We start from the raw sequence: 15538 nt of genomic DNA, 5'->3' as shown, positions 1-15538 counted from the left end.
TTTTAAAATGAGTATAAAACAACAATTTGAACCAGATAAATTAAGAACCTGCAATAATTTTTTTTTAAATGCATAATGCTACTATTACTCTCTGTTTTTTAATCCCCTAACTTCAGAGATTCATTATTCCAATGAGAAAGATCTCAACTTTCTACAAAGATCAATATTGCTTCAACTTTCCATTCTCTTAAAAAGAAAAGCTTTTTCAAAACAGCATTATCAGCTTTCAGCGATTTAATTAGGATTTTCACCTTCAATGGGTTCTCAAACACCCACCCGTGTGGCAGAATGAATCTTTCAAAAGTGGTTGAAATCCCACCCAGATTAAATCGAAAGCTTGTATGTACTTTGTCAATCTGATTAATGTGACTGAATTGCCTAGAATAGTCCCCCTCAAGGACATATATGAACCTCATTCTCAACTAGAGTTATTGAATTAAGGTTTATTTATGAAAAACTCAAGTGTTCAGAAACAAAATACAAAAAAAAAATCCTTTTGTCTCAAAACCAGAGTTGTGGGGTGGACAATATTTCGAGATTCTTCCGACACAGATATTGACTTATCGTAACTCTTACTCCAATTCTACTCATCAATAACAATGAGGGAAAGAAAACCTTGCTGCCATAACACGATTTGTCAGTTTTTCCAAATTTTATTTTAATTGTAACTTTACAGCAATCACTATTCAGGATTAAGATAGCTACAGCTAATTTTTTCTTTACTTAATAGAAATTTAAAGTATAGAAGATACATCAAATTCAGAATTTCCTATAAAATGTATAATAATATATAAAATATCTGGATACAATAACAGAAATAAGAAGTAAAAACTTTATTTTTTAGCTGTTTATTTGTACTCCCATAAGAATCACTGAATCATTGACCCTACCCCAACTTTCATAACAATTATCACCTTGGGCTTAAATAAAGCTAAAAAGGCTATGTAACAGAAATAATAAAGTAACGATAACAGAAATAAGAAGTTAAAACTTTATTTTTTAGCTGTTTATTTTTACTCCCATAAGAATCACTGAATGATTGACCCTACCCCAACTTTCATAACATTTATCACCTTGGGCTTAAATAAAGCTAAAAAGGCTATGTAAAAGTTTAATTCCGTGTGCAAGATTTTTACAAGTTATTTTTCTTTAGTCCTATGGTTTTAATGTTTACTCTAAGACGATAATTTCATCTTTCGTCTTTTTCCACCGTAGTTTTGTCTTGGTTAAAACCTATTTATTTCTTGGAATGATTTTGTCCTTGTTCGTGACATCACGAAAATTTGGTAATAAACCTTTTTATGAGTCAGGGAGGGATTGTAAGTCAAACCCCTTTGGGTACGAAATTAAAATGCCACTCGATGGGCATTATGTGTGACAAAATAACCATTCCAAAATTGGCATTCGTAATTTTAATTTTTTTTTTTTAAAGGGGCTTTTTCCCTTACAGAAGATTCTTATCTAATAAATCATGTTCTTGCCCAACGAGTACAGAGGCGAGAAAAGCGATGAAATAAATTCCAGGGGAGAAGTTGAAGTCATTCACAAAATGCTTTTAAGCTCAACGATGCGGACGTCATCTATTTCTGCTATAAATTTCTGATACTTCTATTTGTCCTCGATTTCCGCCGAGTATTTTTTTTTTCTTTTTTACAGATTTTTTTGAAGGTACTTTTTTCAATTCTCCTAAGATATATTATGTGTTTGCCCAATGAGTCCACAGATCAGAAAAGCGACAAAATCAATTCCAAGAGAGACGTTTCAGCCATTTACAAAACGCTAGAAAGCTCAATGAAGCAAGGGTCATCTATTTCTTTCATTACTTTCTGATATTTATATTTTCCCGCGATTCCGATCGAGCATATTTCCTCGGTACTTATATACTTTATATACACAAGACCGTGTTCATTCATCTGTAACCTATTCCACTGCCATTTCCGTGTTTTTATAGACAGAGTTTCTCTGGCAGAAATATCGATGAAAATAAGTAAAAATACAATGGATTCGACGCCTTCTATGAAAGAAAATCTTTACAATAAAAAGTGTACAAAACTTTGTTCACGATATAAACCATTTTGAAATTTCTTAGAATAACAAATAGAAGAATTTATAGATCCAAAAAGGGAGTATTTCCTCAAGGGTCCAAAAGTGATGTCATCTAAAACTACAAGCCATGTTTGTGATTTGAATTGAGTTTGTGATTTCATTCTCTGTGTTTGGACTGAATTACAGGCACATATGTATTCCAAACTTGGGCTTAAATTAGCATTGAGTTCTCTCAATGCTCAAGAAGCAGCGAATCTCTGCCAAAAATATCAATGAAAACAAGTCAAATGCAATGGATTTGACGCCTCCTATCAAAAAAAAAATTTACAATAAAAAAAGTGAATTTAAAAATGCTAAAGGTAATAAACTGTCAAGGTCAAAGGAAAAAATATTATCGAAAATGGAAGGGTCTTTCAATAAGCTTTTATTTCCATTTGAAAGTGTGATACAAGGAGCCAAAGGGCTCCACAAATTCGGTCCACCACTTATTAGGCATAGTTAATAGAAGGATTCTTTATTTCGCTGGGTCGGGTATCAAAAAGATTTCCGTTTTTTTTTGCACTAGAAACACTAGATTCTCTGTCGAATTGGTTCATCAGGTTTACGGATAAAGTCAACCATAAAACAAAATAGCTGTCTAGACGAGAAACTCGCCAAGGGAAGATTATAAAAGCTTCTTATTCCCTGCAAACTTTTCTAAAATATCTTTGTTTGGAGATAAAACTAACGACAATTGCTTGTCTTGAACCAATCATTAAGGCCCATTCACAATAAGATTTTCCGAACATCAACATTTAGATAGTGCTGCTTCGATTCAATCAGAGTTTTTCAGCAAACCAGAAAATCCTATGGAAAAAATTGATTGGTTAAAATTAAGACTAGCAAAATCTCAGTGTGAATGGACCTTAAGCATTGAAATTGTTTAATTTTACTGTGTACTTTTGAGAAAAGTCAAAATCGTAGGCATCATTATCAGTCATGAAATGAGGATTTAATTTCAGGAGGGGGCAATACACGTCTGGTCCAGCTGTGAAAAATATGTTTTATAGCCATTATATCCAAAAAGACATACGTTTTGCCATATTTTGCAGTTTCTTATGAAGAGGAGGCAGAGTGGTCTCATCGTCTAAGAACCCCGATTAAGCCGCAACTCACGAATGCAAGTACTAAATAATTGTGTAGAAATACGTTAAATGGAGAAAACGTCATGCCTACAGTTGGTTTATTGACATGCATCTTTGCAAGAGTTTCAACAGATACCTACTCAGAATTTTGATTAAGTGAGAGTGAGTGAGTGAGAGAGGGGGAGAGGGAGAGAGAGAGAGAGAGAGAGAGAGAGAGAGAGAGAGAGAGAGAGAGAGAGAGAGAGGGGGGGGAGGGGGGGGAGAGATGGAGAGAGAGAGAGAGAGAGAGAGGGAGAGGGAGGGAGAGGGAGAGAGAGAGAGGGAGAGAGAGGGAGAGAGAGAGAGAGAGAGAGAGAGAGAGAGAGAGAGAGAGAGAGAGAGAGAGAGAGAGAGAGAGAGAGAGATCAAAATCGAAAAGTGGATATTATTTTTGCGTTTTAAAGATGGGAGGGGAATGATAACAGTCCCTGAAACCCGATTTGTCTTTGAAGCTCAAGATATAGAGGTATACAGCAACAAATATAACGGGAACACTATAGAAATTAGAAACCATGAACGATGAGCGTTAATGGAGACAGTCGAACAATCCTTAAGGTCTAGAATGCTATGTTTAGTCACTAGAATAAAGATGATATAAAAGAGGCATTTGAGAAATTTATGCTTTGGATTGATAAAAAGTTGAATAACCATAGTTCACATCTCTCAGATCATTGTTTTCGTATAGGCATTAAGTATTATGGAAAATAGTCAACTTTACTTTAGAACTTGAATTGAAAGCTTAAATTTTTGCACAATGCATATTTTCCTCTGCAAATGATTTTAGTTTGTGCTGATTTGTATTTTCTTTTAGCTATGAATCTTTAGAAACACATAATCACATTCATTACATACAGAAAAAGCTTCTCGACGACTTTTTTTTATATCAAAGAATCTTTAACTAGTCATCCAGCTTCAGAGTAGGGAGCTACTTAGACCTTTAGAAAATTATTTCCCTGGTTATTCAATGGTTTCACAATATTTTCCTGGTTTTACAATGAAGCTGCGAAAAATATGATACAAACGAAAGAAAACACCCACATAAAGAACCAATATAACTGAGGCATGCTTTCTCAATCGATATCTTGGAAATATATTTATCTGATTATCATGACCTTTAAATCCACCAAGTATCAATTCACGCAAATGGCTAGCCGTTAACAGCGGCAGCGGGGCTGAGTTTAGTTAGGCAGCGGCAATGCAAAAGGTACTAAGGTTTACAACATAAACAAGAACATATACTGGAATTTCTTATCGGGGGGGGGGTTACATGTTTTCTTAAAATGAATCAAAATTTACGAATCTCCAATGTTAACAGGCAGAACAACATAGAATATGTTTTTGTTATCTTTCAAGTGAGTATGAGCCTAAAATTTCTACGCGAGAGAACTTTTCTGGGAAAGTGTATTTTTTTCTAAAATCAGAAATACTAAATTAAACTTCCGGTTCTCTAATCAACAGAACTATCAACACTTGTCACTCCCGATATGTTTAAATCCCCCAAAACAACAAAAGCCGTAAACTGGTGTCATTCTGACACATGCTTTCAAAAACTCTGCCAAAAAGAATTGAGGGGCTAAACACTACTGTCTAATAGTACGAAAATATCCTTATGTCAGACTTGAGCGAAGCTCTTTTGTCAAAAGTCAAAATTATAAATGAAAACAAATAAACGTTGGATGACAACAAAGAGCTGAATGACAATCAAGCAGATGAGCTGTCCTAAGACTTCCCTACAAAAAACAAGAAAAAGGAAAAAAAAGTTCTTGGTTATATGAAAAACATATTGCGGAGAAATTGAAGAAGAGTCGTCACGGAGTTTTCTTTCTTTTTTTTTTTGTATCAAACAGTTCGTGGTAATGAACTGTAGTGAGGAGCGACCCGGCTCAACACTAACCGAAACTCTAAAAAAATGGAATTTTCATACCAATAGTGAATTTTGAATCGCATTTTAATCCTGAGTTTAAATATATAAGTTTCATCAAGATCAGTTACACCCATCAAAAGTTACGAGCCTGCGAAAATTTGCCTCGTTTTAGAAAATAGGGGGAACACCCCCTAAAGGTCATACTATCTAAACGAAAGTCACACCATCAGATTCAGCGTATCAGAGAACCTAACTATAGAAGTTTCAAGCTCCTATCTACAAAAAATGTGGAATTTCGTATTTTTTTGCCACAAAACAAATCACGGATGCGTGTTTATTTGTTTTTTTTTTTTTCCATGGGTGATCGTATCGACTGAGTGGTCCTAGAATGTCGTGAGAGGGCTCATTCTAACGGAACTTAAAAGTTCTAGTGCCCTTTCTAAGTGACCAAAAAAATTGGAGGGCATCTAGGCCCCCTCCCAAGCTCATTATTTCCCAAATTCGCCGGATCAGAATTCTAAGATAGCCATTTTATTCACCATAGTCGAAAAACTTAATAACTATGTCCTTAGGGACGACTTACTCCCCCGCAGTCCCAGTGGGAGGGGCTGCAAGTTACAAACTTTGGCCTGTTTTTACATATAGCAATGGTTACTGGGAAGTGTACAGACGTTTTCAGGGGGATTTTTGGTTTAGAGGAGAGAGTTGAGGGGGAGGGGGTTACGTGGGAGGATATTTCCATGGAGAAACCTCTCATGGAGGAAGAGAATTTCAATAAAGGGGGGCGCAGGATTTTCTAGCATTATTTGAAAAGACAATGAAAAAATAAATATGAAAAGTTTTTTTTTACTGAAAGTACCAGCATTAATACTTAAAACGAACAAAAATTATTACGCATATGAGGGGTTTTCCTCCTCGTTATACCTCACTCTTTACGCTAAAGTATTTTTAGTAATTTCAACTATTTATTCTACGGCCTTTGTAATTCAGAGGTCATTCTTAAGGAATTGGGAAAAAATCTAAGTTTTAGTGTAAAGAGCGAGGTATCGACGAGGGTTGAACCCCCTCATATACGCAATAAAAACATACGAATATAGAAGTTCGTTACGTAAGTTAATTCGTAAGTTAGATATATTTTTTACCAATGAAAACGTTTGTAAAAAATTAAAAGTTCTAGTTGCTTGTTTAAGTAATCAAAAACTTGGAGGCGAACTAGGCCTCCTCCCTCACTCTTTTTTCTCAAAAATCTTCCGATTAATTACAATTAATTAATATGCATATTTCGTTTTAATTATTTATGTGCGGAGAGCCAAGATTAAACCATGCATTAATTCAAAAACGCCCAGAAATTAAATAAAAAAACAAGTTTTTTTTTAAATGAAAGTAAGGAGCAACATTAAAACTTAAAACGAAACAGAAATTACTCCGTATATGAAAGGAGCTTTTCCTCCTCAACGCCCCGCTCTTTACGCTAAAGTTTCTTACTGTTTTAAAAATAGAGTTAAGAGAAAGAGTCAAACTTTAGCGTAAAGAGCGGGGCATTGAGGAGGAAAAGCCCCTTTCATATACGGAGTAATTATACGGAGTAATTTCTGTTCGTTTTAAGTTTTGATGTTGCCCCTTACTTTCATTTAAAAAAACTTGTTTTATTTATTTAATTTCACTAAAGGATATACGAGGACAGTACTGAACCATATTTAGTTGAATTTTGTAAGAGTTTAACAACAAAAATTTCTTATCCAAGGTTGTCCGTAAAATTCACGTTTCTTCCAAAACAAAAATAACCAAAGAAAAACCATTATTCGAATTTTATCTATCCCAAGACAAAAAAGCTCAAGAGGTAAAACCCAAGATCTTGAGAAAAATTCTAAAGAGTGGCAACCCTGTGGTTGCCATTGCGGTTTACCCTTTCGCTTTATTATTTTATTGCTTTGTCCAGGACATTCAATAATAAGTTTTTACTAATTCTAACCTTTTACGTATGGGTACAAAAATAATGAATCCATTCCAAGAACACGAACAAAATAAAGCAAAATTTTTCGAAGCTTTTCTACATGGTTTTAGTGAAGCATCACCTATAAAAGATCTACTAATGGATTGCCAAAGTCTCTGTGTTCGGATCAGTGACTTTCTTTTCATCAATAAAACGCCTTTAAATTCATATTACCCGCTCCATTTATATACAACAGACAATTTCTAAGGTATAGTGCCTGATTAGAGATACAAAAGTAAAAGCTTCTTAATTAAAAAGGCAAATACTAAAAAGATGAAAAAGGGGTTAATGCTTTCGGAACAAGGGGTTATACACTAAATAACACTGTATTCATCGGCTACAGGACTAGAGCACGAGGACAAAACCAGATACAGGGTGGTTAGAATACTATGAATGAAACATGGTAGATCCCTTGTGATTTTCCCTTAGAATCCTTATTGTAGGGATTTTTAACATACTTTTTTCACCCCCCCAAAAAAAAATGAATTCCTGTGTGCTTACCTCACAGATTAGACACTGACCGATAAAACATACGGAGTACCATATCTGCCTACAAAGAGAGAAGCAGGGACACGCAAAAGAGGGGACAGAGACAAGTTTCCACATAAATAAACGATTGCCAAAGGAAACTCAAGGAGAAGTTCGAAGAACCATGATAAAATAGGATATTTGAGCCTACAAGGCACGTATGCAGCTTAACATAATACATAGAACGGCAGAACTCTATGGCTACAGAGCAGAAATTCTGTAGATTACCACAGGATTATTTCGAAGAAGGGCAGATTAAATAATTTTTTCGTTTTTACATGTAAGTAAAGAGCGAAGTTAAAACTTAAAATCAACCAGAAAGTAATCAAATGTGGGAGGCCATCACCCATAACTCACGTACTCTTTACGAACGTGAACTTTAAGTTCAACTAGCGCTTTAAAGAACATGTGTACTTTTTAGAAACAAAGTCAGTTATAAATGCTTCCAAGACAAAGATAAAATAAAATACTCGTCATTCACAATATATGGAGGGGTCACCCATTTTCTTCCACCTGGCTTCCATCTCGGAGGACCACGCGGCCCGCAGTTTCACCACGCGTGGCGCAGTCCCCGTAATGCTTAGCACAAGACCCCTAGTGGAAGGGATTTCTGAAAGTTAGCAACCCCCTTGCAACACACTATATAGACAAAGTTCACTCTTTACTAACCGTTCAGTATCATGAACAGTTGGTTTTATGAAGAGAACAATTCTTCCTTACCACATTCTCTGTATACAATTACAGGAGATATGAGATATCATCTTTTCATCACAGTTGCAGCAAAAAAAAAAAAAAAAAAAAAAAAAAAAAAAAAAAAAAAAAAAAAAAAAAAAAAAAAAAAAAAAAATCGAAATTCATAATTACTTTTGCGGCTTTCACACGTATAAACATAGCCCTAAGTAGCTCTTTTTTTTAAATCAATTCGACTATCTCAAATTTCTGAAAACAATAAATCCGCTGTCCCTTTTCATTTCTCCTTAGAAGTTCTGATATCCTATCCTTTTTTTATATCCAACGGTCAATTCCATAGGTAAGGAACACATTCCAACAAGTGGTTAGTCTATCCCTGGTAAATGACCTATTATAACTCATGGAAAAGGCAGGACACTTGCTTGTTCGACAGGAGGGTATCCGATAAGAGAAAGATGTTTTCACTTTCCCCGGACACCTGATAGGTTTTCTCAATGACAGATGATGGGAATTTTCACGAGTCAATGATAGGGGTAATGTACCAAGCTATGGGTCAAAACGAGACCGATTGAAATTAAAAAGACCCAATAATGATCCAGTCGAATAAATGGAGACAAAAATGAAACGGATACAAAAGTTTGGGTTACAAAAGTCGTGAATATATAACAACAATGAATATCCTTGAAATTCAGAAAAAAAAAGTAAAATGAAAATAAATCCATATTTTATAGGAGAAAAAAAAATTATGAACTGAAATTGTCTGTTTCTCTATTAAAAAAAAGATGAAGAAATTACCGGAGCTAATTCATACTTTATAGCTAATATGTAATTATGCTAAAATGAAATCTAATATGCTAAAATGATAGCTAAAATATGTAATTGAATATTCGTTTGTTCACAACCTCTCCGCAGGGCAAGTTTTATCATTTAATGTGTTAAGTATATAACATGCTACAAAATACCCCATGACACTTTTAGAGGTCGGGTTGATCAATTACCAAAAAAAGAAATAAAAAGAAAAGTATATGCGCAGGTTTTGATTTTAATGTGTCAAATATCCGAAAGAAAAAATCTTCTGAGTGTCTTCGCGTTTCCTTGATTTTGATTGTGGAGATGGTGCTCAAGTACTTCTTAATATCAACCAATGAATTCAAAATAGTTTCTTCAAAATTAATTACTATTTAAATGTTACCACGTTTCCTCCCATACATACAGTCTTAATAGTTATTTTTAATAATGCCAACATGTTCACAAGCAAAACGACCATAATTGCTTATTAATCATAAACAAAACAAGACAACAATTAAAATGTGCATATTTTTATCATAAAAAATAGAAAAAAATTATGATGAAAGCTTTAATTAATGTTTTGATTAAAAATAATTATTAAAGCACATAATTAAACATTTATTTGTTCATAACCTCTTCTCAGGCCAACTTGTGTTATTCAATATTTTACTTATATTAAATATTTCTAAAACATATTTATAAGTAATATAAGTAAAATAAGTAAAGTAATAAGTATATAAGTACAATATATTTACTTATATATTACTTATATTAAAAAGAATTTTAAGCCTTTTCCTTCTTGTTATTTACTATGAGCTGCCTCTTCATTGTAGAACAATGTTTACAGGCACGAATATACAGTAAATCGGAGCTAATATGCCCGAGATTGCTTGTACAGGACGTTGACGCTTATTGATAGGAATACTGAAAACGGTACAGTGAACAAGACTTCACGCATTCACATTAGAAGCCGACTTAAATGTTCTGTAATGCCTGAGAAGGAGTTTTAGTTCACTGGCCTGTATTGGTGGAACCCCTTGCTTCTTTTTTTTTAGCTCAATGCCTTAAATAATTCTAATAAATATAATTACGTAACTGCTTCACATAACAATAAAAAAAATTGGGACACGGAACGTGACGACGCTTAAAAATATTTTCTCTTACGAAAGCACATGGTTTGAACTGGGCTCTGGGAGTTCCGGAATCTCATTTCCTAGGGTTAGAAAATATCAAATTAGGGGATAATTTACTTATTTATTCAGGCAGGAAAAATGGGGCATAGGGAGGGAGTAGGACCCATAATGAATAAACTTCCAAGTCTTGTTTTGGTTGCGAAAGTGCTAATAACAGATTTTTAACCACACTATATGACTAAAAAGTGAAACCAACCGAAAGCAACAATATGACCCAGACAAGCACAGATTTGGTATTCGTATTAGGGGACTTCAACGCTCTGGTTTTAGGAAACAGAGATAGATGGTGTCTTAGCCTAAGCCGATTTGATACAGGGAAGAAAAAGAGCAATGGGAGCAGACTGTTACAATTTTAAGGCACATTAAGACAGTCTTAACTAGTAGAGTATTTGGTTACAAAAGGACCAATAAGTTGACATGACACTTGTAGGATGGTAAAAAGGCCAGCCTTTATGATTATATGTTACTGTGAATTAAAGACTGGCAGGATCGATACAGGCCACTAGGGTATATGTGCTACTGATAATTTTAAAAGCAAAGAATCGCCACGTAGTAGCATACGGAATTCATTTAATGCTGAAATTTAGGAAGGGAAGCTACTTTCCAGACAATCATGATATATGACGTTGGTAACCTCCAGGATGAGAATTTGCGAGAAAAATTTCAAGGATATAAAACTGCAGAGTTTAAAATGGGATAATACAAAAGATGGGTAGAAACGTTATTGGAAAATAGTTCCAAAGTAGCAGATGAAGTCTTAGACAGGATTGTTTGAAAAGCCGTTAGTAGAACAGGACACATATTTATACAAAAAGTGCCTGAGTGATTGATCTTACAAGAATGAGGGAAAGGAAGCGAAGCGAAGAAGCTATTCAAGAACGAATTACGGTATCAAACAGTACTATGGATAAAACCCCCGAAGATCTGGAATATGGCCATTCGGCCAATAATAAGCCATTCGGCATATTAGTAAGATAATGCATTTGCATCTCCGGGATTTGAGGGGGGGGGGTAGCAGTCAGCCCAGATTTGTTGAACATAGACAGTAGCAGTTCTCAGTTACTAATAAAGAAAGTGGATCGTCACTGTTACGCCTAATGGTCATATCTGAAATATTCATTATTTTGAAATAATTGTCTGAGTTGATTGCTGAGCTTCATCAAAGCAATCAGCAGGTAATGTATATAGGCCTACGCACTTACTCCGACCCTCCTGATCTACATCATCATGCTGATACCCTCTTTGAGATCAGCCAAGAAAAGTTTTTTTTTTAGTAATTAGCTCAGAAGTACGATTTACGAATGAAATTTACAGGAAAAAATATTACGAATGTGTTAACAGTAACAAAACTGTAGGAAAACCTTTGAAGATAATGAGAACTATTTTTACTAATTTAAAGGTAAAAGAAGATTAATTTATTAAGGAGTTTAAAAAGGTACTTAAAAAATAAAATAATAATAAGCCTTCATGTGCTGATTGAGATCTGAAACATGGTGGTTGTTAAGTTAAAGATGAGATATTGTAAACTATGAATACGACCTTGATTATAGCGAAGTACTAGTTGATTTAAGTAAAACCTTAATCAAACCCTTTAATGAGAAAGATGAACAGAATGAATAAAGTAACTATAAAGGCATTGCCTTAATTTTTCTTAGCTAGCCAATATTCTCAGAATGTTTGGGTTTTTTAACTTATGTTTTTGATTTTGCTTAAACGCATCTTAACATCAATCAAGCCAAACTGACCATTTAATATTTAAAAGCTAAAATATTGCTTTTCATTTCTTTGGAATTCTGGTCCCCTGAATTCATAAGTGTAGTCATCATTTTTAGATATTATCGAAATGAATGACATAAAGTTTAAGAAACAAGCAGGCTCGTTGATACTAAAATCAAAACAGAAAATAAAAAATTGCACTTGATCAAACAGTTCGTGGTAACGAACTGTAGTAAGGAGCGACCCGGCTCAATAGTAACCAAAACTCTAAAAAATGGAACTTTGATACCAATAGCTATATCAAAAGAATCGCATTTTAATGCTGGTTTTAAATATATAAGTTTCATCAAGTTTAGTTATACCCATCAAAAGTTACGAGCCTGAGAAAATTTGCGTTATTTTAGAAAATAGGGGGAACACCCCCTAAAAGTCATAGAATCTTAACGAAAATCACACCATCAGATTCAGCGTATCAGAGAACCCTATTGTAGAAGTTTCGAGCTCCTATCTACAAAAATGTGGAATTTTGCATTTTTTGCCAGAAGGCAGATCACGGATGCGTGTTTATTTGTTTATTTGTTTTTTTTTTTTTTCCCAGGGGTGATCGTATCGACCCAGTTGTCCTAGAATGTTGCAAGAGGGCTCATTCTAACGGAAATGAAAAGTTCTAGTGCCCTTTTTAAGTGACCAAAAAAATTGGAGGGCACCTAGGCCCCCTCCCACGCTAATTATTTTCCCAAAGTCAACGGATCAAAATTCGGAGATAGCCATTTTATTCAGCGTAGTCGAAAAACCTTATAACTATGTCTTCGGGGACGACTACTCCCCCACAGTCCCCGTGGGAGGGGCAACAAGTTACAAACTTTGACCTGTGCTTACATATAGTAATGGTTATTGGGAAGTATACAGGCGTTTTCAGGAGGATTTTTTGGTTGGGGGGAGGGATTGAGAAGAGGGGGATATGCTGGGGGAACTTTCCATCGAGAATTTGTCATGGGAGAAGAAAACTTCCATGAAGGGAGAGCAGGATTTACTAGCATTATTTAAAAAAAAAATTAAAAAATAAATGTGAAAAAGCTTTTTCAGCTGGAAGTAAGGAACAGCAATAAAACTTAAAACAAACAGAAATTATTACCCATACAAGGGGCTCACCTCCTTATGATACCTAGCTCTTTACGCTAAAGTATTTTTAGTAATTTCAACTATTTTTCTACGGCTTTTGTGATTCAGGGGTCATTCTTAATGAATTGGGATAAAATTTAAGCTTTAGTGTAAAGAGCGAGGTACTGACGATGGGGCGAATCCCCTCATATATGTAATAAAAACATGAGAATACAAAAGTTCTTTACGTAAGGTAATTTATAAGTTACGTAAATCTTTTACCAATAAAAAGATTCGTAAAAAATTAAAAGTTCTAGTTGCCTTTTTAATTAACCAAAAAATCGGAGGGCAACTAGGCTTCGCCCCCGCTCTTTTTTTTTCAAAATCATTCGATCAAAATTATGAGAAAGCCATTTATCCCCCCCCCCCAAAAAAAAAAAATGCAAATTTCGTTTTGATTATTCCTCTGCGGAGAGCCAAAATCAAAACATGCATTGATTCAAAAACGTTCAGAAATTAAATAAAAAAAACGAGTTTTTTTAACTGAAAGTAAGGAGCGACATTAAAACTTAAAACGCACAGAAATTACTTCGTATATGAAAGAGGCTGCTTCCTCATCAACGCTCCGCTCTTTACGCTAAAGTTTTTTACTGTTTTAAATAGAAGAATTGAGAGAAAGAGTCAAACTTTAGCGTAAAGAGCGGGGCGTTGATGAGGAAGCAGCCTCTTTCATATACGAAGTAATTTCTGTGCGTTTTAAGTTTTAATGTCGCTCCTTACTTTCAGTTAAAAAAAACTCGTTTTTTTTATTTAATCAATTGAAGAGGCTAGCTTCTGAGAGGCCATCTTTTACACTTACTCCTAATTTCAACTTACACAACTCACTTTGCAAGGGTTGGAGGTTCGATGTACAAGATCCCAGTACCGTTTGTCATGGATTCTACCATGAGAAAACTAGAGTCAACCAACCACATTACTGGACTGGGCCACAAAAATAACACAGAAAAAAACGTCAGACAAATAATCTGAAAATATTTTAATTCCGGTTTAAGAAATCTGAGACTCAGTTCTACCGATAATAATCTAATGAAAAAAAATATATATAATTCAACGGCAAAAGAAAAGCACTTACGAGATCTCTCCAAAAGGTGCAAAAGCATCTCTTAGGGTTTGAGTTTCGATTTCTGGACTAAGATCCCCAACAAATATATGATGATGCTCTGTAAATAAAACCCATAGTTAAATCAGACATGAATCAGACAAAACACAATTCACAATTTTATCATAAGAACAATAAATAAAAGACACATTGATAAGTAGTTAAAAACTGCAAGTGGTTTTAGAAAGCGGCCCTTAGCAGGCAGTGTAATTGATATTAACAAAAGGTTGACAAAGACCCCATTATAAGTTCTCCAACCTTGCAGCAGCCGGAATCGAACCCTAGACCCCGTGCTGCCAAGCAGAAAATCAATCCACAATGCTAACACAGAAATCCTCAGGGGATTTGTCGATATTACAAAAAAAAAAGATTTTTCCCAGGGGCCATTTGGACCAATACCAGAAGACTATCATAGACCTGATGAAATTATTTGTGCATTCTAACTAGATAAGCACACATCACTAAGTTCATGTCTATCATATATCGAATGCAAGAGCTGCTCTAAGGAAAATGTCCATATACATTTGTACCAAAGGGGAGGGGCGAGAGGGAGAAATGCAAACTTCGGAAAAGGACTACCAATATTTAAAACAAGCCCATTATCCGTCTGGAAGTAGACACGTGTTTTCCATAACGTAAATTTTTTCCCGTATTTTATTTTGCATTACGGTTTTCTAAGGGGCTTCATCCGTTTAAATAATGTTGAAATGTAAAAGTCGTTGCAGAGATTTATTTAGTGGGCTGAGAGGTTTCCCTTGGAGACAGTATAAGAAAAGGCAAAATATGCGGAAGTTATAAAAAAAAAAAGGCAAATCATGAGCTTTCAAGGGACTCGCACCAACAGGAACACCCCACCCCACCCCTTGCATGCCTGCCTGTTTAAAAATTATTAGTAACCTATATCTTAATTCAGATAACGTGCACAAACAGTAGACATCTAATTTGGACTTTAACAATTATTTGTTGACCAGCGACCGTGACAACTAAAATTAACCCCAAATAAGTACCTAATGCACCAGTATCGATAAAACCGAGCGTGAAAGTAAAAACTTTAAATTTCCAATCAGGTGAAATAACTCAGCAACAAAACCAATCACCAAATAATTATGGTACCATAATAACACCAACACCAAGGCATAATTAAAGCATCAATCCCCTCGATTAAGCTGACTTTGGGAAAATAAACACGCGATCTAGCAATTTTTTCCCTTGCACGAATACTAATATTCAACAGGAAGCATGCTATGCAGTCAGGTAATTTAGCTGAGTATCGGGATACACGATTATTCAAAGGGG

At 34.8% G+C, this 15538-nt stretch overlaps 1 protein-coding gene across 1 annotated transcript in view; it reads right to left on the bottom strand.

Moving 5' to 3' along the window:
• The window catches only part of LOC136024979 (nucleolysin TIAR-like), a gene marked incomplete in the record, with an annotated part of 241291 nt that overhangs the window by 53868 nt on the left and 171885 nt on the right, over positions 1-15538 (bottom strand). The window contains 1 exon segment of the mRNA XM_065700589.1: positions 14216-14303. Within this exon segment, the coding sequence (XP_065556661.1) occupies positions 14216-14303 (88 nt within the window).

Source organism: Artemia franciscana, chromosome 3 (genome assembly GCF_032884065.1).
Source record: "Artemia franciscana chromosome 3, ASM3288406v1, whole genome shotgun sequence".
Lineage (NCBI taxonomy): Eukaryota > Metazoa > Arthropoda > Branchiopoda > Anostraca > Artemiidae > Artemia > Artemia franciscana.
Note: the sequence above shows the minus strand (reverse complement) of the source record. Positions and strands in the feature narration are given on the sequence as shown.